Here is a 24,480-nt window from a genome sequence, read left to right on the forward strand (position 1 = left end):
TTGTCTTCCTGGGTTCATCTTCTCCAGGCTCTGGTTTGTGGGACCAGATCTCATCTGTACCCTTTATCCAAGTTATTAGTTTATAGTTGTGTTTTAATATACCGCATTCAATGTAAAAGTGATTAAAAAAAAAGATGAGAGAGAGAAAAAGTTGCACATTGCACTAAACATGGAGAAGCAGGTGTCAGTTTTTATGCTCCACATATCTGGAACAAACTCCCAGAAAACTGCGGGTCTACTGCAACTCTGTTCTTTTAAACAGCTGTCTTTTATTAAACCAAATTTGAGGCTTTTGATTAATATCTTACTGGACTGTGACTTAAACACCCGTTTTATCTGTCTTATTCTACTTTATCTTATTTTTATTTTCTATTTAACTCTTTTAAAATTGTACTTACAACTTTTTATATTGTCTTTTGTTGCTTTTACATTTTGTCTTGATGCAGTTTATGTTTTATGTAAAGCACATTAAAATGCCTTCTTGTTGAAATATGATATACAAATAAACTTGCCTTGCCTTACTTGACACCAGTCATATTTGTATACTTAGTTCGATACAAGTTCACCACTCAGCTTATACTGTAATATCTTCTCACTTCAGACTGAAGCTTGGAAACAGTCCTAACACATGACAAGATCTGCTATTACCTTTGAATGTTTTATTTCAATTACTCATCTTTCATAAAATAAACAGTAACAGACATCTCCTATATTAAAATGTTTTTAAACGGCCAGTACATTCAACTTGCTGAAGCCCATTTTTTTCACTCATCCCTAGTGGTATCTAGCCCTTGGTGGAATTTCATTTCATTTGTAAAACTCAACAGCAACCACCGACCTTACTGTGGAGAGTTTTCAGTTGAACTACTTTCTACTGAAGTAACTGTTTTAAGAAAAATGTTTTTTTGTATTATATTGGGGTAGTGGCAGAAGTTTCAAAGGACAGATATCTAAAAACCTTTGCACAAACAATTAAAACTATCCAGAGGGCCAGATACCACTAGGACTAAGTGAGAAAATATTGACTTTGTGAATTGGGAGAACCTTCTCATTTAATCTGTAAAGTAAAAGCGCATTCAAGTCAAACAGGCGTGTCTAGCAGTAAAACATCCCTAAAGATGACAATTGTCAACATTCATCAACATCATGATTATTTTTCTATAAAACCATAAAATGTGTCATGGTGATTGGCAAATCATCACCAGTCCCTTTCACAAGGCTCCCTGTATGGTATGCCTAACAGACTAAACACTTCCTTCTCTGTAGGTGTGGGAAGTGGAGTGCCACCATGCACCTTCAAGCTACCTTGACGCACCACGCCTTCGTTAAGAGAGTGCTCAGATAAGCTCATGTTTTTTGTCTTTGCCATGGCCCTCATTGAGCGGTTGAAGTGCGCCGACCCGGTGAAATACATGACGGCACAGGCAAACTCATTGTAGGGCACCACGATGACGTCCAGCCTGCGATGGCGGTGGCCTGGTCCTGGCAAGCGGCACACACCCATGTATTTTTTCTGATCTCCATTCTCCTCGTGGCTCACCAGGTCATCTGTCAGAAACCCTTAGAGAAAAAACAGTTGTTGTTCTGAGTATTTCTTTGAAAGAACACAAACCTCTGGATTACGTGAGAAAATCATTTCTTACTTAAATGTGATAGAGCTTACCACTGTCATGGAGGATCTGCAACACTTTGCTGAAAATGCCCTTGTGGGACTTTCCGTCAGGGTGAGATATAAGTACATCAACATCTCCACATGTGGCTTTTCCCCGGCGGTAGGAACCACATGCCATTGCCACCAGGCCCGGCTCTATGGCCAGAGCAGCATCCCTCACCTGCACATACCCAGAAAAAATAAATCAGGTAAGACCTTTACCTTATTATATTACAAACTATAGGCTGTGTCGTCTATCTACAAGCACCTAGAAGAAGATACTCTGTCCTTCGTGATAAGGTAGATTCCCATTTCACTGATAGCCACTATTCTTGTTAAAGGGGACCTATTATGGTTTTCCTTATTTTCAGTCGTATATATAATGTTACATTGTCGGATGTTTATATTAAAAGTGGCCAATGTGTCAAATAATGAGGTAAACATATGTAGAAGTGATCCCTGTAAGCAAAAAGCATCGGCTTCAGACTGATTCTGAATACTCTGTTTTCATCGTGTTTTGGGGGTATCATGCCAAGCCATGACTCAAGTTGTGCTGGCACTCTGTGAGTGTTTTTCCATTACACAGCACCGCAAAGTAAAATAAGTTGTTTACCTGATGGAGGTGTGCTGGTCGTCTGCAGCTCTTCATCAAACATCATCATAACTGTGGCAGTTTCTGCTTATACTATTCCTCCCTGCATTATTTCTAAGTGATCCACTGAACAAAGAGCTCCGAATATCTCCATATGTTGTTCTGTCGCCCCGGTTTTCAGTGCCACCGACGAAGCTCCACATTTATTTCCTGTATATTCTTCACAATAAAAGTCCCCTGTTATTTAGTCATTTAAAAGCTTTTAATATGAAGCAGTAAAGCAGGAAATGTTGGAATTTCATCAGTGGCAACTGAACACGACTCTGAAACAGCTGCCCCTTGGTAGGCTTCTGGAAAGCTGGCCAATCAGAACAGAGTGGGCTTATCGGGAGGGGTGCCTTAAAGAGACAGGAGCTAAAACTGCCTGTTTCAGACAGAGGCTGAACTGAGGGGCTGCATAAAGGGCCAGTATAAGATAAATAAGGAGTTTTCTGAACTGTGAATCATGCAAAGCTACTCTAGTGGAGTCTCAGAATAAAAATATAGAGCTGGAAATGACCATAATATGTCCCCTTTAAAGTTTCTTTTTTTTAATACTTAGCTCCTCAAAAATGCAAAAGCATACTTTTTATTTTGTATTTTCTCCTCCTGTGTCCCCCCTAATGGCAAACAAGTAGCCCTCTACCTGTTCCCAGCCAAATACTGGGAGGTAAGCTTGCTAAAGCATCACATATTATTTTGACAAGCCTGAGGGAGTACACATGCTTTAGTCATCTATCTCATGTGCACTTTCTATCTGGCAGCTTTGGAGGAAAAAGAAAATCCAAGTAATACTATATGCAAACAACTAGCGTAGTACTCAGCGCTCTGGAGTGAACAGGTATCTGGCTAACTTAAGATGCAGCAACTTTCAAGAGTTAGTTTTCCCCTCTGGGATGCTCCACTTTGTGAGAATACAGTCTGGTTTTCCCATTTTCAAGCAGCAAAGGAAAGCTGACACAAACTTTTTCCTACTTCAAGCCTTTTGCCTCCAGATTTCTGAGGGTCAGAGGAGGAATCTTTTTCAGATATCACACCTCTGAGTAAACCTGACTAAACACACTGAAGTTACATGTTGGTATTGAGACAAATGGGGGTGCATTACCACTTTCTCAATTGCTGCGGCTTCTTCTCTGGGCATTCTGTCAAGAAAGTCGTCGTAGTGCTTGAGTCCTATTTTCTGAGTGTTGTTCAGGTGGGCTTTTGTGCGGATGTCCTCCAAAGTGCGAAATCCCTAATAGACAAATAACAGTTTTAAGAAACGTAAAGAATATCTTTAGAATATCCAAGGTTTCACTCTAGACAATTTTTTTATTATCTGGCATATCATTTAGTATTAGTGTAGGTACAGGAGCTAAACAAGTTTTGCTAATTAACTAGCATCAAGACAAAAATGGCATCTGGGCCATATGTGGTGTTTGATATCATCCCTCAACCTGATATCCAGTGCAGGTTCTGAGTTCAGCAACTCATATCAAACACTCACATTAACATACCTGTAGTATTTTGAATGTGTGCATGCCTCACCTGTTGATACCATAACTGTGCAGTCTTAGCTCCTGCACCCCAGATGTTAGTAAAAAGCTCCAGTACTGGCACAGCATCTCCAATGTGATCTAACTTCCGCAGGTGACCACTTTCCATTATTTCATCAATTTTGTCGGCCATGCGTTTTCCAATCCCTGGGATCTGACAAGCCTCCTGAAAGCAATGAAAAATGTCTCCTGAAAAATGTTCTGATTAAAAAGGGAACATAAGACAAATAATCCCTGAAAAGAATCTGCATACTTTGTCATCCAAAATAGAGTACTTTCTGTACTATACACAATATTGAAACTACTGACAACATTATATGAAATGTATCTGCATTAAGTTACCTGATATGATGTAACAGGCTTGTGGTAGCTCTTCAGTGCGTTCACAGCCTTGGAGTAACTCAGTGCCCTCCACTTGTCTCCTTGGTGTGTGTAAGCCTTGGCCAGCACTTCTAGTTTGTCTGTGATGTGCTTGTTGAAGTTATTAGTTTTGGACTGAGAGGAATGGGCGCAGACCCACTTCCCTGAGACCGGCTTCTGAGCAGCAGAGTCTGGACCGGGATCGAGGCTGAGGCTAGGAGTCTCCTCTTTGTGTTGCTGGCCAGTGATGAGAGCTTCCAGGTCACTTTGAGAGACGCCGTCTTCTTCCCCTCGCACTTCCTCTTTGCTTTCTAGGACTGTCTGAAAGTAGGAAAACTATAATGACAATTCCAACATACACAGAGTTGGTGTTATGTGTTCAGGTTTAACTTTTTGTTCCTAACTGCTGTGCCTGTATAGAGAATGAACAGCTTGATAACTGACACAAGAAACCTGGTAATAATTGTGTTTTCTACACGTAAAGGCAACTTACCATGTGTACGGTTTCCTCTTGCTTGGTTTGATCAGACACTGGCTCTACAATAGTTTCTGCAACAGGCTTATCATTCAGCAAGTCTTCTTTCATATTTTCATGTTGTGTTTTAGAGTCCCTAAGAGGAGAGAACATTTAAACATGGAATAATTGGTGACACTTAATTTTTGAATATATACCCACTTTTTCAATGTCAACAGTTTTGTAAATATTTGAACTTTAGGTGGTAAATGTGATGTATAGGTGAGAAGTAGTTACACTTTCACTGTACTGCAGTGCTGTCTTATCTCCCTTCCTCTATACCCTCAGTGCCTCTGACTTCAGGTACAGATCAAAGTTGTGTCATCTGCAGAAATTCTTGGATGACTCGGCTATTGTGGGCTGTATCAGTGGAGGAGAGGAGGAGGAATACAGGGGGGTGGTTGATAAATTTGTGAAGTGATGTGAGCTCAACCACCTACAGCTTAACATCACAAAGACTAAAGAGCTAGTCATGGACTTCAGGAAGCAGAGAATGCTGCCAACTCTTTTCTCAATCAGGGAGGCTGATGTTGAGGTGGTTAAGGATTACAAGTACCTGGGAGTATACATTGACAATAAACCGGACTGGTCTAGGAACACAGACACTGTGTTCAAAAAGGACCAGAGTTGACTCTTCCTACTGAGGAGGCTCAGGTCCTTCAACATCTGCAGGACCGTGATGTGCATGTTCTACCACTCAGTGGTGATGAGTGTCATCTTCTATGCGGCAGTGTGAAGCTGTGCAGCAGGGTGAAGGCAGCTGATGCCAATAGACTTAACAAGCTTATTAAGAAGGCTGGTTCTGTCCTGGGAGTCGAACTAGAGACTCTGGTGGATGTGTCTGGGAGGAGGATGCTGCAGAAACTTCTCAGGTGGTGGATCAGTTTAAATACTTGGGGTCAACTGCTCAAAGTAATGGGGAGTGCAGAAGAAGGTGAGGAAGAGAGTGCTGGCAGGGTACAGTGGGTGGAGAAGAGTGATTTGCAACAGAAGGGTACCAGCAAGAGTGAAAGGGAAGGTTTACAGGAGGGTAGTGAGACCAGCTATGTTGTATGGTTTGGAAGTGGTGGCACTGATGAAAAGACAGGAGGCAGAGCTGGAGGTGGCAGAGTTGAAGATTTTCATTGGGAGAGACGAGGATGGACAGGATAAGGAATGAGTATATTAGAGGAACAGCTCAGGTTGGACAGTTTGGAGACAAAGCGACAGGTGAGATTGAGATGGTTTGGACATGTGCGGAGGAGAGATGCTGGTTATATTGAGAGAAGGATGCTGAAAATGGAGCTGCCAGGCAAGAGGAAAAGAGGAAGATCCAGAGGACAGGAAGAGATGGAAACAAATGCTCCGCTGTGGTGACCCCTAACGGGAACAGCCAAAAGAAGAAGTTGACGTAGTGTTTTGATTTGACTATAAATGTCTTTCTCTACCACGTGTTTCTGTTGCATTGAGCATGTTAGTGGCACAAGGATTTCCTTCGGGATTAATAAATTTCTTTCTTATCTTAGCTTCTCTTCTCTGTACTGTGAGTGAAAACAACACTGATGGAGTGCATGCACTGACAGGTACAAGTCTATATCATAGACTGGAAACATCACGAGACATGTATACACATAACAACAGCTTTCAGACACTAGCATTCTACTTAAGCAATATTAAGTCATTAACCTCTTGGGTAAAAGAAGACTGTAGCTGGCTTCATCCAGCAGTTGTTTCTCACTGATGCACAAGCTCAACCAAGTGCATTTCACCAGTTGGACTCCAGAGGGCATGCAGTCCACCTTCAGTAATCGCAGAGCCCTGCCACTGTCCATGTTGTCATCTACCACAACGTGAGTGACACCGGGACACAGTGAACTCGCCGTCTGTCCTCCATTCTGATGGATCTGTCTTTGGAAGATCTGACATCTGGCATTTCCTATTCCAGCAGTCAGGATGTACACTGTGACACCATTAAAAGTGTTTCCTAAGACAGAAGAAGAGAACGAGTTATAAAGATCAAATGTGTTGCATCGTCTGGCTTCTACTTTGGTGTAATCAGTATTGCACACACATAAAGTAGCAACCTGTGATATCACATTCATCAGGTTTCTTCTTTAAAGGGGGGGCTTCCTTTCCCTGAAGAACTCTGGCTCTTTTAACTTTGGGGAAAGCTTTCATGATCCCGTGGCGAGGTTCCATCTTGTATGTTGAAGGGGGGAGCCAGTGGCCTGTAGGAGAATTATGAAGTTATTCATAACTTTGCTGATGGAATCCACCCAAAAATCTGACATATAAGCTGTGTACTAATTGAACACTGCAGACTTTTTCTAATATTGAGTATATAGTGTGTTTACACTAGAAAACAGACTGAACTTAAGTATTAAACTTTGGGATTTCTTTGTCTGCTAATTGTGATTTCTTTTTATATTTTGAATTTGGCAGTAGTTTTTACAATTTCGTACAATGTAGTTACAATTTGACAGTGATAGTGACAGTCAAAGTATATAAGTATTATCAGCAACATTTATTTGAGCATCAAAAGTTAAAGTATGCAAAAGGAATGGACGTAGGAAGTACTAATAACGCTAGCTGTCAAATAAATGTAGGTTAGTGGAGTAAAAAACACAATGTTTCTCTCACACAAAGTATAGCATAAAATGAAAATACTCAGGTTAGCTAACTCACAATTGTATTTACAGTAAGTACAATAGTTAAGTAGATGTACACAACCACAATTTGATTGATATCTGTCGTGTTGTACAATTTCCAGTATGTCAAAAGTTAAGCACGTGCATTACTCGTTCAGTTGCTGCCATAGATGCACTATCAACATGAATGTGTGCCTTCTGTTGTTGGTATGGAAGATAGTGAGAGCTGTGGATTTTAATAATACAGATATCCAGCTAGCAGACAGCAATTTATCCTGTCCATAATGAAATAGACTGAAAAATCAATCTTTGTTGTCACAGTTTTCATTAGCTATCTTTAGCTTGCGCTAACGTTAGAAACAGCAAAAAGTCGGCATTTACATTGTTTCACTGATCTTTTTCACTAAACATATAAATTACGCTTCAATGCGTTTCCAATATTTCCAAATATAACTGTACATTTGAAGCTAAATTCTCTTTAAACAGTAATGTTTTGGCTCTTACCCCTGTTCAGACGGAACCATTCATATAGAAAACATAAAAGACGGACAACATTCAATTCAAATGTATCACTTCCGGGTTAATTTGTTTGTTGTTAAAATGGTTCTATTTCATACCATAGTTTATACCCCAAATCTTCATTTCACATTACGCATGTAATTACTTTAAAAAAAAGAATAATCTTTGATTCATTCTGTCAATGTTTTTATTAATATATTTAATTTGTGCATTGACCTCGGTTGCTGTGGTAACTGGTTGAGTCCGGAAGTCGCTCTGAGCAACAGAAACATCTTCGGAACATGGCTGTGCAGAGCTGGATTGACATCCTAAGATTATCAAAGAAAACGGCTTTGATACACGATGGTGAGTACAACGAAGGCAAACTACGTTTTCTAATAGAGAGAATGACTGTTGTCTTCTCGCCTGAATTAGTTAGTTATTTTCATCAATTCAGACTGTTTGCTAGCTTTCTAGCCAACATTAATGTTACCAGGCAACAAACAGGTGGCACTACTGGCCCGGATGCACATTACACATGTTGTTTTAACGAAAATAGACAGCAAAATACATAAAATGAAGCATTTAAAATATATATAAAACTTATCAACACGTCATACATTAACTTAGGTTTTCTAAAAAAGTTGTGTCTTCAAAAGGAGGTTCAGTGTGAACCACTACTCTTACAGTTTTTCTGCTTTGGCACAATCGAAAATTATGATTTTCAAAACTATGTGTGCAGCTCTCAAATCTATGGTTAATTTTCTATGTATATGCAAGTCAAATATATAATTACAAATGTGTTAATTTGATTCAGAGATGTATTGTGTTAATCTCTATGGTCAGAATGGATTACACTGCTTTTCTAATGATCAGTAGTCAGTTTTATTTGTATAGCCCAATATCACAAATCTGCCTCAGGGGGGCTTTACAGTCTGTACAGCAATACAATATCCCCTGTCCGTAGACCCTCCATTCGAATAAGGAAAAATGACTTTAAACCCTAAAACCCTTTAACAGGGAAAAAACTAGAGGAGAGCTCAGGAAGAGCAAAGGAGGAGGGATCCCTCTCCCAGGACAGACAACATGCAATAGATGTGTATACATAATAGAACAAGAAAGATGAATTACAGAAATATAGCCTGGAACAGGATAACAAAATTATAGATGGATTATACTGTACATGAAGAATGTGATCAAGAGGACACCAGACAACTTCCAAGTGCTGCCAAACAGAATAGGACCTGAGCCATGTGACTTCCATCACCATGGAGACCCAGGAAGAGGACAGACTAGTGGCAAACTAACCGGCACACTGTCTAACTTGCAATGATACATTTATTTGCAACATTTCGGTGGTAGACCTTCATCAAGCATATGGTTTGTGACAATCAGAAGCAATCTTAAATAGGGAGTGGCTGTAAGCTTGCAGCCAGTTGCATTGCTGTGAAAAAGTATTTGCCCCCCTCCTGATGTATTCTATTTTTGTATATATTTCATACTTCTCATATTTCCCTTAATTATGGCAAGTCGCCGAGGCCCTGAAGCAGCAAAGCATCCCCACACCATCACGCTACCACCACCATGCGTGAGTGTAGGTATGATGTTCTTATTGTGGAATGCTGGTATTTGGTTTAAACCAGATGTAACGGGACCCCCGTCTTCCTAATAGTTCCACATTCGACTTATCTGTCCAAAGAACATTCTCCCAAAAGGTTTTAGGGTCATCAAGGTGTGGGCAAAACTGAGACAAGCCTTCGTGTTCTTCTTGGTCAGCAGTGGTTTTCACCTCACCGCTCTCCCATGGATGCCATTTTTGGCCAGTGTCTTTCTGGCAGTAGAGTCTTGAACACTGATCCTGATTGAAGTGAGAGAGGCCTGCAGTTCCTTGGATATTGTCCTCTGCTCTCGTGTGACTTCCTGGATGAGTTGTCGCTGTGCTCTTGGAGGAATTTTGGGAGGTCGGCCACTACTGGGAATGTTTACTACTGTGCCAAGTTTTCTTCATTTGGAGATTATGGCTGTCACTGTGGTTCTTTGGAGTCGCAGAGCCTTAGAAATGGCTTTATAGCCTTTCCCATACTGATGTATTTCAATCAACCTTCTTCTTCCTCATTTCTTCTGGAATTTTCTTTGATGGTGGCATCAGACTGTTTAGCCGCTTTAGTTCCTGAAAAAGTTCTATTTAAGTGATGTGTAGATTGAGCAGGGCTGGCAGTAATCAGGCCGGGGTGTGTTTAGTCCAGCTGAACCCAATTATAAATGAAGTTTGGTAGATTAGTGGATTTAGTAACTATGGGGGCAGATACTTTTTCACACAGGCCAAGTTGGTGTTGGATAGCTTTTTTGCTTCTATAAATAAAATTATAATTTAAAAACTGTAGTGTTTACTCAGGTTGTCTTTGTTTTATGTTAAACTTTGAAGATCTGAAACAATTTAGTATGAGATATATAAAAATAGAAGAAATCAGGAGGGGGGGGGGCAAATACTTCTTCACAGAACTGTATGTTTTGAGTGACTGATGACCTTTTGTTGAAGTCATGCCCAGTATAAAATGTTGCAGTGATTGCTTGTAATGTTTGGACAACTGCAGCAGCGTTTCAGAAAATTTGCTTAAACTGTAACAGACTTGGTGAGCATCTCATTTATACTGCATGAACTGTGAGATCTCTTTAATGCGTGAGCCTGGTCTTCATCCATGCGTGTACAGCTGTTTTGATTTGACAAATAATGTATTGAAGATTGCAATTTGCATAGTAAAAGAATAGCAACATAATACTATCCTAACAATAATCACATTTAATGTTGGGTTTACACTAAAACTTGTTGTCTTATTTGTGCTAAACTAAAAACACATTGTCGTATTCTTCTTTTATTCCCCTAATTTGTATGTTAATATATTTTCTAATTCCAACCCTCAGGAAAAAGGAAGATCCACTACCTCTTTACAGATGGAAAAGAAATGGCAGAAGAGTATGACTTGAAAACAGATGAACTCATTGGTAAGCAACAACTTTCAGACAGCAGCCCTGTGGAAGCAATTTTCTAAATTTCAATAAATAGCGTGAGTCTATATATCTCGTGAAATATTTGGTACTTTCCAGTACGGAAGTGGCGTCACAAAAGCACACTTGGAGCTCAGGGCCAGTGGCAGGTAGAGATCGGGGAGCCTCTCGCTGCTCCTGTCACTTCTTCAGACGCCGAGGTGATCAAGGAGAACTGCTCCAATGTAGGTTTTCTTCTATAATCTTCATGGTTTTGACTTCAATATTACAGTATTACGGTTACTAGTGCGTTTTTTTTTCATGTGCACTTTTTTTTTTGTTTTAGCTCATTTTGATTCATTTTAGAGAAAACTCTTGAAAATTCAATTTTTCCATTTCCACAGCCCGTGTTCATGCGTAGAGACACGAAGGCCAGTTTTCAGTGGAGAATCCGCAACCTCCCCTACCCCAAAGATGTCTTCAGTGTTTCAGTGGAGCCGTCTGAGAGATGCATCATCATAAAAACCTCAAACAAGAAGTACATATGCACGAGTTCACTGATTTTCCATCAAGTTTGCATAAACTTTTGGCCATTTTTTTTTATTTTTTTTTTTTTTCCTATGTTGCTCACTTGTTGCATGTAATCCTTTTGTCCTCCCTATAGATGGCACTGTTTACAATCCATTTGTCTTTACAGCAGAGTGATAAACCTGTGACATCCTCTCCACGCCTCCCCAGGTATTATAAGAAGTTCAGTGTTCCTGATTTAGATCGCAGTCAGCTGCCATTGGACAGCTCCGCCCTCAGCTTCACTCACGCCAACAACACTTTGATTGTCAGCGTAAGTCCGACACAACGATGAAATTATAAATGAATCTATGCCTCTGATGTTATGCTTTAAATATGCAGATGAAAGCATTTAAGTGTGATTCTTAGATATGTGTTCAGGCCTTAAATGATGAATGCAGGTCAGTATCATCTGAGCAATCTGAATAATTGTAAAAGTATCTCACAAAAAATAAATATACATTGTTTTACAAATTCAAAGAAAATCCCCCACAAATCACTTGCATTAGATACTTAATAGACTGTTTATGTGGATAAGATTGAAACGTCGTTCAATGAAACATCTTATGCAAATCATTAAGGCAAGGTGCAGAATTTTTTTTCTTCCTGTTACTCAGTCCCTGGCTGTCAAAGTTTTTTGACATTAGAACAATATATTTTTATATTGCTCTCTTCGTGATATGTTCTTTTATATTCTGTGCATTCTTTCATCACAATCACAGCACATGATATGCAGGACGGAGACGGGGAGAATGCTGAAGTAATTATTTTTCTTCTCTTTTGTCCAGTACAAGAAACCCAAAGAGATCTTAACCCTTGAGCAGGAGCTGCTGAGGGAGCTGAAGAAACTGAAGGGGACCGGTGAAGGGGACGTCGACTGCAAAACTCAGTGAATTCTGACTGTGGGAGCGAGAGAGTAATTCTGCGTCGCATTTAAAGCAGAACCTCCCGGCGTCATTTTCCAGTCACATGTGAGCTCTCGTTCTTTTGTGAATCCCGTCGTTAAGAATTTGCTTAGTGCCTTTTGCGCAGTCCGATGCTTCTCATTATGTTTACTAATTAAGTTCTATTTATCAGAGTTATTACTGCTGAAATCTGTCCTGCCATTTATATTTGATTCACACAAAATCAGTAAAACATATCGCATCTTTTGCAGTCATCCAGATTTATAAACTTTGCAACTGAGCCATGAGTGTTTTTTTTTCCAAATTGTTTTTTTCACACTAAAATCATTTTACAACTTTTATAAAAAATCTTTGTCAGAAAATTGAAATTATTTCACAACATCAGTATCTATTCTTACTTCTTATAACATGTTGTCCGTCTCCCACCGAACCCAGTGGGCTCCAATTTTGATGGGGGTCACATAACCTACCCACCCTCCTTTCATTGATGTCCTTGTAAAACACTCAAAACACACAATGCCCCATCCCTGTTCGTTCCGGGGTCACTGTTACGAGCACATCCCATTTGTGTTAACTGAATACCTTCATGTTCCTTGCATGTAGCGGGCCACCCTGAAAGCCATTACTGAGGCTTTTGGTGACCGTGCAGGCTTGTGTTACTGTTTCCCTTTTATTTTTTTTACACCAGAGGGTCACTCTGACTTTGTGGTCTCCTGCTTAAACTGCATAGACACAAACAGTTGCAGGACTTTTCTTCCAAATGGATTTGATGTTGTTGTCTTAACAGCGTCAGATATGAAGTTAACATTTCACATCTTTTGTGTTTGGAATTCTGTGTGTGTGTGTATATATATATATAGGACATTTTCAGGACGAAAAAAAATGTATAGCTGCTTCAAAATTGCGGATTTGTCTACTTTTTCCACCAACTTCTATTAAGAGAAAATGCTGTCCAGTCAGAAATACTTAGACAGTGGATATAAAAAACAACAGTGCTGTTTGAAGGAGACAATGCCATTTAAATATAGATTGTTTCAACCTTGTGATTCCTTGCATTTTTTTACCACTTGTCCAAACCCAGAGAGCAAGTGCAAAAAGCACAGACAAAACCACAGGTCTCTCTCGCCATTGTGCTTTGTGTGCTTCCAGATGGAAAGAACAGACATACAACAAAACATCTTAAAACCAGTCTGTGCTGTTGTTTTGCAAATTCTTGTGTGCGACTTGATGGACTTTTTTTTTTTTTTTTCGGCTACGACGTGACAAAAATGCATTTATAAATACTTGATTAGCTAGTGTTTGGGTTTTGAAGAGGTGCGGTGTTAATACTGCTTTTACTAATTATCGTTATTTTTCAGTTAATGCTTTACAGTCTTCAGAGCTCGAGATGCTGTCAAATCAAATCTCTGCGGCGGCAAACACCAACTAACAAATTGGACATCCAGCTCATGCATTGTGAGAGCAGCCGGGTCCCTCTGTTCAGGGTCTTCTTCCTCCCCTGTCGTTTGGCCTCTGATGGTCATGCTCAACTGCTTCTGGGAAGAGGGTTTCTTTTCTGCCTCCCTTTCACTCCCGAATGCCTCTTCCCAGCCATTCCCCCTCTTTCAGCCGATGCCACATTTTGCCACACAGGCCCTGATGCTTTTTCTGCAACCCCTCTCTGCAAACCCCCCTTTCCCCCTCCAGCCCCTTGCCCCTCCCTGTGTGACTGGCTTCTTTTTGATAACTGACCCCTCCTCGTGTTATTATTCGAACCCACTATTGTATAACATGCCCTTTTATATGAGGTTTCACAAAGGGCCCATTTGATCAGAGGGTTACGGTGTGCGATCGTGAGAAATGCAACTACATGGTGGTAACCTTTGTTTGGGCCAAAATGGTGGGCTGACCTCATCGCTTTTAATGCATAGCTCGAGCCATTCAGGCCCAAGTCTCACTTGCTGAGCACATTGAATTCAGTAGCCTGTCACAGATATTGCCCCTCAGTTATCTGGGTCTCCAGCTTGAAGAAGAAGAAGAAGGGGGGGAAAAAACCAACAGTTTTGGGGGGTGGGGGGTGTGTGTGTGTGTGGGGGGGGGGGGCACCAACAATGTGTGCTAGCTTTCCGTCCCAAAACAACCACACAAGAGAAAAGCCAAGGAGCTTGTGAATTGATTCTTTAGTGGTTTTAATATACACTCTACAATAAATATTTCCATCATTTGACGTAATTTACATTTTTACAGTAAAAATATATTTATATATGTAGAAAAAAAAAAACGGGTTAAAAATTCTCCAAAATGGACTCCGAAAGGCAAGATAGCATGTCAACTGAGACTCAGATGCTGTAACCACGAGAATATCCACAGATAGCTGCCATGTCTAGCTTCATTGTACTCACTTCTCTTTCAAACATTGTTCACCACTGAGCCGGCTAACTTCTAACTTTTCGTTCATGTCGATGTAGTTGAGCTCTTTCTGTACTTTAATTGCCCCCTGATTTAATAAGAAAAAATCTTCCCTAACGTCTTCTGTCTGAATTGGAAATAACTAGCAGATTAGATAGTCAATGTTTACATACAATCCAGTACAAAGAAATTACATAATAAGTCCACAAAATGAGGCAAAAAGTGTATGGGCTTTTGACTGTAAAAGTTAAGTTTGCTGAGAGCACTTGTTTTGTCTTGTAGTGGTTCTTCTGTGGTGGTTTATCCACAGTTCTCCCTCAGTGGTTTCAGTCCTCAGCGGCCCCCTGAGCGCTGTTGATGGGAATGTTTAGTCCGCTTGCTGAAAGGCTGAGCAGGGACAGGGAGAGGAAGAACATCAAACGGCCGTCTCTCACTCAGCAAGTGACCCCTGGGTAGACGCTTCATGAAGTGGGCCTCCCTCTGGTGCTGCTTGGTCTTGGAGGCCTTCCTCGGACGGCCCTTGCGTGTGAAAGCCATGTACCAGCCCTCGTATTTGGCGTTCTGAAGCGCTGTGTAGTTATTTTCCAGAACAATCTCAGTGAAGATGCAGTCTTTTCCTCGTCCTTTCCGCTGGGAAAGAAAAGGAGGGGGGGGGAGAAGAAGTTGAAGTATTTCTGGATAATTTCCAGGAAGCGGAAACATCATCTTTATTTCCAGACAATTAAATATCCTTTGAAACCTTCAGAGGGTTGCTCTTAACACATCTCGAAAAATCAAATTTGTTCTGGTTTCGTATGCGTCTCAACAATGTGTCCCCATAAGCTGTAAATCTGGAATAACATTTCCACGAAAAAAAACAAACTTCAAGATGTTGCCGTAGTCGTATGCAGCCACAAAACTATGAATTCCAGATTACCTTGCCGATCAGCTTCCCCCTCTTGTTCATACATATGTAGTATCCTGTCTTCACCCCTCTAATACGAACACGGCTCCCAAAAGAGTCTGTCTCCACCTCCAGTTTAGCTGCACAGACAAACAGAAAGCAAATAATGAGAGGACACAGCTCTGACACGGTGCAGGCATGCAGATCATGATGTTACAGTGTGTGAGACAAATGACCTGCACTTCCTTTCTCTGAATGTACTCTTAATGCACAGCAGAGACTGTGCGAGCAGTGAACCAGAATCATGAATTCCCTCTTAACCCTTTTATGATCCAGCGGCCACCTTTTTTAACAAAGCGCGCAAGTCTTCCAAAATAGCATCAAATGATAGTGATTTCGCACGGCGAGGTTGTTGTTGAATGTCTGTAAATGCTGCTGTGCTGTGATGCAGTTCAGACTAGGGATAAAGGAGAGTGAGAATACTGCGGTCAGGGACACAGCCACAAGCACAGAGCAGTGGTCAGATTTGGGCCGGTTACAAGAGTGACACCCACTTAGCATGTGTGGCCAATGTGTGGATGACTGACTGACTCTGTCTGGGCGTGTGTGTGTGCGTGCGTACGTGCATGTGTGTGTGTGTGTGTGTGTGTAGAGAGAGAGAGACAGATTTAAAAGACAAAAGAGCACACAGGAGAAGCAAGGAGAGAAAAAGGTATAAAGTGAAGATGCTGACTTCACCGCTCCTTATAAATTGAGTCATACATTGAGTTGTAAAGCAATGAAAATTCCTCGTAAAATGAGCCTCCAAAAAAGCAGGCAGCAGGCATTGAGAAGTGGATGGATGGTGGTGGCTGTGGTGGAAAGATGGCTAGACACACCAAAAATCCTTTTTGGTGACAGGAATTTAGCTCCCTTTAAGTTAAAGACAGTTTCCCAAATGCTGTAAGCAAAAAAAAAAAAAAAAAAAAACTCTGCTAAAGTCATTCATAACAGGTGTCAATGACTTTATCCACATGCTCATTTCTTCGACCACCAGCGCACCAAAGAAATAAATTATAGATGGCGACAGTGATGCCACTAACGATGTTTACAATTGCTACTACTGTTTCTCCTGGCTCAAACATTTTCCTGCAGGCTGCCAAAAACGACAGAATTTATACTGCTTTTCAACACCGGCCCGCGCACCACTGAATTTAAACAATTCCCATGTTTGTGGGGTGAACATGTTTCGTATTTTACTGTTGTTCCTGACGTTTAAAAGCACTGAAATGTAGCTAAAGATGATGGCCTTCAGCTGTCATCGGTCTGGATTGATCTGGCCAGAACACACGGTCTTCAAGTAAAGTTGCTTTATCATTTCAGAGACGATAAAAAACGCAGAGCTCCGCCTGAATGGATTAACATATGTGGACTTCTGTTCAGCTGCCTATTCTTTATATATGGAATTATAGGCTACGTGAATATGTAATTAAATGAGACATTTACAGGAGAGTATAAGCATATTTTGCATATTTCTCATTAATTTTCCTGTCGTTTATGACGGCGCACAGCCTAAACAGCGTGGTTAAATGGACTCTACTCTTTTATACTTGGTGTTATGGTGGTGTTATGAGCCCTTTTATGTCTTCTCTGCTGTCTCTTGTCTTTTCTTACCGTGCACCGCTCCGTCGTCTCCGTTGGCGTTGACCCTCTTGTTGGCCAGGACCTGGACGTGTTTCCCGCTGGTGCGGCTGTACAGCTGGTAGGTTCGGGTCAACCTGCGGCTCATCCGGTCCGACAGCCGGCTCTGCTCGGTGACATGGTGCTTGAAATTAGGGGGAGACTGCACAGTGTTCTGCCGGACAATAGGAAACACATGTCAAGAAATATGAAATGACTTTTTAATGTCGAAGAATGTTTACTTTGCGACTCAGGAAAGTTTGAAAAAACGTTCATGTCAAATGTGAGGAGGCTTAAATTGGCAGTCATCTAAGGTGCTGGGCCATAGTTAATTATTTATTATTTATCATGTTTAAATGATTAATCCTGCATTTTCTTCTTTCAGTTATGTGTTGAGTTTTGGAGATGCTTTCATGGACCCTCGGGGGTGACATTTCCCCCTGATAGGTTTTTTTTTTTTTTTTTGTCTTTACCACCGATGATCTTTCACCCCTTCTTGACTTTTTTTTTCTCATTTCAGCCGTTCTCCTTCCACATGTGTTTTAACAATTGCTTTTTAGGCTGGAGCTTACCTCTTTTCAAGATGTTTGAATTGTTGCCAATTGCCATAGCACTCATAATAAAATGTTTTCATTGTTATTGCAGCCTATTGCAGATGTACAGACGGTGGACTATAAGCCTCTAAGCATGGCGAATACCTATTAAGTTTTACTTAGTTAATTGTATAACTTATTGTAACATTAATGCTTTTTATTGAAGTGAAAATGTGAGTTACCTGTGCGTAAAAGCAAAGCGCCGTGAACTGAAGTAACCTGGGGGAGAATAAAAACATTTAAGAGGTTTAACCAATTGCCCGAATTCAATGATTTATACAAGAATCTATTATCTTGACACCTCTTTACTTACAGATAACCTAACCTCGATGTTCTCAGCCTCATCTTGTAATAGTTCAAATATTGCTTCATGAATACTCCACTGATTCGGTGCTGGAAGCTCTCGGAAATAAAGTTCCTCCTGATGCGGATTTCAGCTCGGGTTTATCCCCCTCTTGTTACATGTAGAGGGTTATAGCCGTGACAATTAAGAGATCCAAAAACTGTCAGTGTCCCACGCAGGTAGAGGATCCAATCTCGACTTCACTGATAACAATGAAAAGTCTAGAAGTTTTAAAAGCGCTGCGGTGACTGAATCCAAACTTAAAGTCCGGTGAAAGTGTTGCTGTCACCGAAATCCCTCCATCAAATCCTCTTCGTGTCAATCACTTTCGCAGGAATGGAGGTCTTGATTAAAGTTTCAAGTAGAAATAAATCCTCATTGACTTTTTGTGACAGAATAGAGGCAGTGTTTTTGATTTTTACGCACGGATCTTTACGCATCGGCGGTAAGATGCGCACAGTAAATTACGTAAAGATGAGTGAGTAAATAAAAAGATGTTGAATGAATTCCACGAGTGCCAACGCGGCTTTATTTGTTTTCTGTGCAGTTAAATTAACGATGCTACAGCTGTCTTTCTATAAGATGCACAGATAGTAAAACTCCAACGTCACCTTCCTCCCACACGTGTATTTCTTGTGGTTCCCTCCAGTCCACATACAGCATCTGCCTCCCTCTACATTTAAATACTTTAACTTGCGGGAAAGTCAATATCCTCGGTGAGAGCAGGCGGAGCGTTCAGGCTGGAGCCAATTTGAAACTGAATACTTTGCCTGCACCTATTTGCTTACAAGTCCATAAACTCAGCATTCATCAATAAGTTTAATGTATATAATTAAATAACCAACTGTGAGTTGGAAGATGGAAATCTGACAATATAAACTACAGCATATCATTAAGAGAGGATCTTCTTTTTTGGATTAATGTGCAGGTCAGATCCACAAAAAGTCTAATAACATTTATAAGCATTCATAAGCATTTATTCACAATCATGCACATGTCATGATATTACTGTATCTTCATCCCTGTAAAATCGAAGTGCACTTGGTTTTCTATAAGCAGAAATGTCCACATGGAAAAATTCCCTGGCATGTACTTAAGAAAATCTACAGTTACATTAACTTATTCCCTGACTGCAGGTTAGAGGTTGTTTGGTGGTCCCACAGGACAGACCTTGATGTACTTTTTCATCCTACATATGTAAGTAATATGTATTCCATGTGAACACATGACACAGAATGGTTTTCACATAACATCTAAAGCCTTTGCCTTGGATACAAATGCTCTCTCGCTCGCAATCATTCTTCCATAAGTTTTCACAATCCTGGTTTGATTTTCAAAAGTGTGTCCTGGGCCTGGTGCGCTACTCTCACAGCATGGTTTCATACACTACATCATGCAATTATATTGTAATTATTCTTTGTGACAACAAAGCAGCAGGGTTTCCTTCAAGGGAACATGACTGTTACACATTGGTCTGATAGGGAAGAAAGGGGACAGTTGAAACATGGGATACTTTGAACTCCAAACCTTGATGAACTGTGTAGACTCTTCTTTCAAATGGTTGTGAATAAGGATTCTGAAGTTGTTTCTTCTTTGTAAACTAAATATGATTTTGCATTACAATGCCTACAGCCACACACCCTCACAGCTAATAAGATAAGGGAAGTATTGCATTTGAAATACTGGTTGTATGATTTTAATGCAGGTTATGCATTCCCCAAAATTTTAACATTTTACTCCACTTGTGCTAAAGTGTTAAATTTCTTTCCTGACTTTAAGATGAAATAAATGTCTTTCTATTTGGTTTTGTAACAGTGAGATGTGGGTATTTTTCAGTAGTTAATAGTTAATTTAACTTAAGTAACTCACATAAGTGAGAAGATATGAATGGAGATGTGAAGCAAATATTTCATTCAACCCCACTCTCCCTTACCTTCATTGTTCCTGTCTGAACAGATGAAGTAAACATTTAGAGTGTCATTCACAAATTGAGAAAAAAAACTGTGACTGTGATAGGCCTAAGCTGAACAAACATAATGGAATAAAAACATCAGGTTCTGCCTTCTAAATCACTTATCTGAATCCTCATGACACCATCATTTAAATACATTTTTGGAGACATTGTTGCTTTAATACCCGCACTTTAAATCAGAATAGAAGTGCTAATCTACAGTATAGGTTTACTGACTCCAAACCTCAAATCAGATTATTGTCCTAATGAGCCATAGCAGATTGTTGGACCACTGCTCTTAACTGTGAGGCTTCATAAATGCAGGACCATGTTCTCTGTGTGAGCAGTATGGGAAACTTTTGCACCCTTCACACAGAGCAGCTGTACAAGAGTAAAATATAATATATATATAATTATGTGAGTTTAGTCAATGTCTTAGCTGTAAATCAGTCATTTTAACCAGTGCAGGGGATTTAGAGGGTGAAAATGGACCTGCCTTATTAGTTCCAGTGGGACACTGCAACAAGTGATTTTGCCACCTGGAACAATTCAACACTTTGTTCTTTCATATATTGACCCCTATGAAGCAATGATCGCACATCCAAATATAAAATCCACATGCATGACAATTAAAGCTATTGAGTGTGTGTTTTCTAATGAAAGATCACATAATGACTCATCAAAAGTGCGTGCTTGACCATATGAACCCACAGATTAGTTCACTCACGAGTCATTTAAAGAAAATTAGATTAAGAAGCGGAGGAAGCATTTCTGCTGTGCACAGCTGGTGTCCTCTAGCTGGTGGGTCTGTGTAGTTGAAACCTGCTGTAACAGTCGACTGTATACATTACTCAAACTAAAGTTTCATTTTAGGCTTGGGATCAAAGTTAAATACACATCTTTTATTCTCTTTATTTTCTGTGTATCTAATCTGTCAGATCAAAATGTGGTCAGTTGAAGTTCATGTGATACTGCAGACTAGTTTTCAGTACAGTGAAAAAAATATTTTTTTGTGTCTTATCGTGAATACGGATGTCACAAGCTGGTACCTTCTGCTTACTGAAAATCCTTTCAATCAACAGAGCCAGTTCTGTTTTATTATATGCTGACAAATAAATCAAACTTCATCTACTAAAATGTGCATTTCTGTTCAAATTCCCCTTTGCAAGCAGCTGAGACTCTTAAGCTGGAAAGCACAGCACTGTTTCCATGATACTTGCCAGCATGTTTTGTTTTTCTGTACAATATATTGTTTGACAGACAGTCACATTAAATGAGTAAATAGCTTTGATCAAAGTTTATCTCTCTAGAAAACAGAAGAAGAGGTGTACCACAAGGTTCTATACTAGAACCGCTTCTTTTTTCTATCTTTATAAATAATATTGGAAAGAAAATGCAGCCAGCAAAGATTTATTTGTATGCAGATGATGCAGTCACTCCTAGTTGTCTAAATAAAACTGTTGCTGACCTCCAAACTGCATTTCACACACTTCAGTCGTTATTCTACTAGTCAAAACAAATCTTAAATACACAAAAAACACATTTCTGACTTTATCAATTTTAAACCTTTATAAAGAATTTAATTGGAAAAAGTCTGCATTCAAATTTCTTGGAATGTGGTAGGATGGCAAATTATCTTTCCGTACTCAAATTGATAACCAAAATCAGAATTAGTTTTTAATTTTCATTTTACAAAATGCTCTTATCATGTTCTCATTCATCTCTGTGTTTTATTTTAAAGGTTGGAAGAAGAACACATATACACATGTTAATTGGATGGACCTCACTAACAATATGGAGAAAGGTTCTTATGTATATTTTTATTTTTAAAGCCATTCGTGGTAAACCTCCTGTTTACCTATGTAAAATGCTTTCTCCTGTTTCTGAAAGCTCGGATCAGACCAGATCATCTAGAAGAATTATCTTCAGTGCTCAGAACTTGGTGAAACTTCATTTCTGTACTGTGCACCTGGGCTTGAAATGAAATTCAATTCGCACATTTCTCAGGTCCTGTTTAAATTGCTATTTGTGATCGTTGTATATAAATTATATTTGTGATGTGTATGAAACTATATGATATCTATCCTGTGCTGCCATTTTGGCCAGGTCTGTCTTGTAAGAGAGATACTGCGTCTTAAGAGATTATAAAAGACAAAAAGGTAATTAAAAGAATTAAATATATTTTGTTGAGAGAGTATTCACATTGGTACCTTTCTCGAACAATGACTCTTACCTGAACTGTGTTTGTAATTATTCACAACTATGTAAGTCTTAGTTTTTCTCAAATATTTGCCCATCAATCTTTACCACTTAAAAAAAAACCTGATGGAGAACATTCGGTCCAGTGCTGTAAAGTCGATACATCTCTTTGACTTCAGTCTACAACAGCCACCTACAATTTAGAAGCAATTCTGTCTCTGCAAACTTAAAGGACATTTGGTTAAGGTAAGCTGTCAGACAGGTTTGGCTAAAATTCTCCAGACTGTACATGAAAGGTTCCACTGAAAACTATCATTTTTTATTCTAGTTTTTTTTACAAAACTGTCTGCTGCCTCACTCATGACATTCTCTAGTGACCAGCTTTTCTGGCCTCTTAATGAGTTTGCGAAGAGTTGACACAGATCCAAGTTTTGCCACAGATCCCGGCTCTTTTGCCTTTTCTCTTCCCTCCCAATGCTGCTTTTCTCATTTGGATCAGAGTTTGCTAACTAATACAAAGCTCGGTATCAGTGAGTAGGTACAAAGAGGCAATCATTGGACGCTGTAAAAAAAAATCAGAGAGGAACTCTGGCAAAGATGCACATCGGTTATTCTTAGAAGAGAAGTGACTGAATGTCTGAAAAGGCCTCAGAGCAGACTACCATTCAGTGAGAGGTATTATTCCCCCTAGCTAATGTGAGACATAAAAATACACACTCTTGCATAAGACAGAGCCAATGGAAAGGTAGACACCATAGAGAAAGAGAAAAAAAACAGAGCCACAGAGGAAGACAGACAGTGTAAAAGAGAGAGTGTGTATGAGTGTGTGTTTGGGTGAAAGGAAAATGTGGGATGTCAGGATTCTCAGTGTCATCTGGTAGCAGTGCTGCCCAAACCTCAGTGGTTTTTTAGAAGCGTAAAGCTCTTCAACCACCTGTTGTAATTATGCACTATTGCTTTGTTGCAACAACGTGAACCACATAATGTGCCTGTAACCACATCACCACACCAGTAACTCACCTTGAACTGGCTCACATCTACAGCATCACTAAAAGTTACAATTTGTTCCTGGTGTGACATGGAGGAATGATAGCATACACTGCATTAATGACATTAAAACACTTAAATTCTTTGCTGACCTTTTTTTTAAATGTGGATGAAAATTTATGACCAATGACAATGTAAGAGATTTGTTTAAACTTGCAACGATGTAAGTTTGGGTACCACTTTCTAATACGACACATGTTTAAAGGATTTATAAATTAATAATATAAATAAATCCTTGACTAAATTCTTAACAAAAACACCTTTTGGTTGCCAGATTGTGGCTAGTGTTTGTCCTCCTCCAGCATTATACTTGCTTTGTTTTTCTGGTGCTTTAGTCAAACATGAACACCCCTCCAATGGGCCTTTGACCTCTGAACCTCTGCAGGACACCTGGACCAAAATTTATTTGTTAACATCTTATTAACATTTACAAATGCAGACTTGAGTTACCTTTTATTAGATATTAACATGTATAATTAAAAATGACTGACTTGCTTTTGCTGGCTTAGGAAATTGAAAACTTGATTTTTTATTAACATTTATAACTCCAGACTTGATGGTTTGTCACTGCTTATTAATGGCTTAGTATTGTTTATAGCCTAACTGTTGACTTGATGGTTTATTAGAAAATCTTGAAACTCTTGAGCTAATAAAGGGTCAGGAGATGACTCACCAACATTTACAACTTTAGACTTGATGATTTATTACTGTTTACTTATGATTTACTAACATTTATAACAGCAGACCCGATGGTTCATTACCATTTATTTATGACTTATCATAACTGCAGACTTAATGGCTTATTAGACAGTGAAAAACTACCGACTCCTTATAAATGATTTAACAGCCAGATAGTTTTTTTTACAACTTGGCAACACAGTTGCAATTATTAATGGCCTATAACTGGTCAGTAAATCACTAGTAAATTACTTATTAAGTATTAATAAAGCCATTGTTACAACTTTACTGTTAATGGAAAGTTTTTTTTCTCTGAACGTGTAAACAATCTTGAGTCACAAGAGTTATACACATTAGACATGTTCACAACTGAATTAGAACATTTTTCATATCTTCTATATACAGGGCTGTCTTTGACATCTTCAGGATGCCCACAAGTACCTATCAAGTTTTTATTCCAATGAGG

The 24,480-nt window shown here is 39.6% G+C and overlaps 3 protein-coding genes across 5 annotated transcripts; 1 reads left to right on the forward strand and 2 right to left on the reverse strand.

Annotated features, from left to right (window-relative positions):
- Window positions 1–670: 670 nt before the first annotated feature.
- On the reverse strand, window positions 671–7,912 carry poll (polymerase (DNA directed), lambda). Of its 3 annotated transcripts, XM_042395840.1 has the most exons (9): window positions 7,823–7,912; window positions 6,755–6,898; window positions 6,357–6,654; window positions 4,671–4,788; window positions 4,160–4,513; window positions 3,810–3,983; window positions 3,388–3,516; window positions 1,664–1,832; window positions 671–1,560 (listed from the first exon to the last, which is right to left on the reverse strand). In XM_042395840.1, the coding sequence occupies exons 2-9, from the start codon at window positions 6,867–6,869 to the stop codon at window positions 1,199–1,201; spliced, it is 1,719 nt and encodes a 572-aa protein (XP_042251774.1). In that variant the 5' UTR covers window positions 6,870–6,898; window positions 7,823–7,912; the 3' UTR covers window positions 671–1,198. The 3 variants fall into 3 exon arrangements, with proteins under 3 accessions (XP_042251774.1, XP_042251765.1, XP_042251782.1); XM_042395831.1 differs by lacking the exon at window positions 7,823–7,912 and having other exon boundaries at window positions 4,160–4,498; XM_042395848.1 differs by lacking the exons at window positions 6,357–6,654; window positions 6,755–6,898; window positions 7,823–7,912 and adding an exon at window positions 4,929–5,045.
- Window positions 7,913–8,066: 154 nt separating this feature from the next.
- On the forward strand, window positions 8,067–13,316 carry dpcd (deleted in primary ciliary dyskinesia homolog (mouse)). The gene is made up of 6 exons (XM_042396042.1): window positions 8,067–8,182; window positions 10,739–10,819; window positions 10,922–11,046; window positions 11,206–11,339; window positions 11,540–11,642; window positions 12,157–13,316. The coding sequence occupies exons 1-6, from the start codon at window positions 8,119–8,121 to the stop codon at window positions 12,259–12,261; spliced, it is 612 nt and encodes a 203-aa protein (XP_042251976.1). The 5' UTR covers window positions 8,067–8,118; the 3' UTR covers window positions 12,262–13,316.
- Window positions 13,317–14,440: 1,124 nt separating this feature from the next.
- fgf8b (fibroblast growth factor 8 b) lies at window positions 14,441–20,416 on the reverse strand. Its single transcript, XM_042396031.1, has 5 exons — window positions 18,110–20,416; window positions 17,979–18,015; window positions 17,198–17,378; window positions 15,578–15,684; window positions 14,441–15,291 (listed from the first exon to the last, which is right to left on the reverse strand). The coding sequence occupies exons 1-5, from the start codon at window positions 18,166–18,168 to the stop codon at window positions 14,995–14,997; spliced, it is 681 nt and encodes a 226-aa protein (XP_042251965.1). The 5' UTR covers window positions 18,169–20,416; the 3' UTR covers window positions 14,441–14,994.
- Between the last annotated feature and the right edge of the window lie 4,064 nt (window positions 20,417–24,480).

Source organism: Thunnus maccoyii, chromosome 2 (assembly GCF_910596095.1).
Source record: "Thunnus maccoyii chromosome 2, fThuMac1.1, whole genome shotgun sequence".
Classification (NCBI taxonomy): domain Eukaryota; kingdom Metazoa; phylum Chordata; class Actinopteri; order Scombriformes; family Scombridae; genus Thunnus; species Thunnus maccoyii.

What these genes read in the sequence shown, in the direction of transcription:
- dpcd (XM_042396042.1), top strand. Translation starts at nt 8,119, where the DNA reads ATGGCTGTGCAGAGCTGGATTGACATCCTAAGATTATCAAAGAAAACG. An exon ending in GAAAACAGATGAACTCATTG is followed by an intron (nt 10,820 to 10,921) that starts GTAAGCAACAAC and finishes GGTACTTTCCAG; the next exon opens with TACGGAAGTGGCGTCACAAA. An exon ending in TCAAGGAGAACTGCTCCAAT is followed by an intron (nt 11,047 to 11,205) that starts GTAGGTTTTCTT and finishes CCATTTCCACAG; the next exon opens with CCCGTGTTCATGCGTAGAGA.
- poll (XM_042395840.1), bottom strand. Translation starts at nt 6,869, where the DNA reads ATGGAACCTCGCCACGGGATCATGAAAGCTTTCCCCAAAGTTAAAAGA. An exon ending in AAGAGGAAACCGTACACATG is followed by an intron (nt 4,514 to 4,670) that starts GTAAGTTGCCTT and finishes TTGTCATTATAG; the next exon opens with TTTTCCTACTTTCAGACAGT. An exon ending in AGCCTGTTACATCATATCAG is followed by an intron (nt 3,984 to 4,159) that starts GTAACTTAATGC and finishes CATTGCTTTCAG; the next exon opens with GAGGCTTGTCAGATCCCAGG.
- fgf8b (XM_042396031.1), bottom strand. Translation starts at nt 18,168, where the DNA reads ATGAAGCAATATTTGAACTATTACAAGATGAGGCTGAGAACATCGAGG. An exon ending in ACATCGAGGTTAGGTTATCT is followed by an intron (nt 18,016 to 18,109) that starts GTAAGTAAAGAG and finishes ATTCTCCCCCAG; the next exon opens with GTTACTTCAGTTCACGGCGC. An exon ending in AGACGACGGAGCGGTGCACG is followed by an intron (nt 15,685 to 17,197) that starts GTAAGAAAAGAC and finishes TTGTCTGTGCAG; the next exon opens with CTAAACTGGAGGTGGAGACA.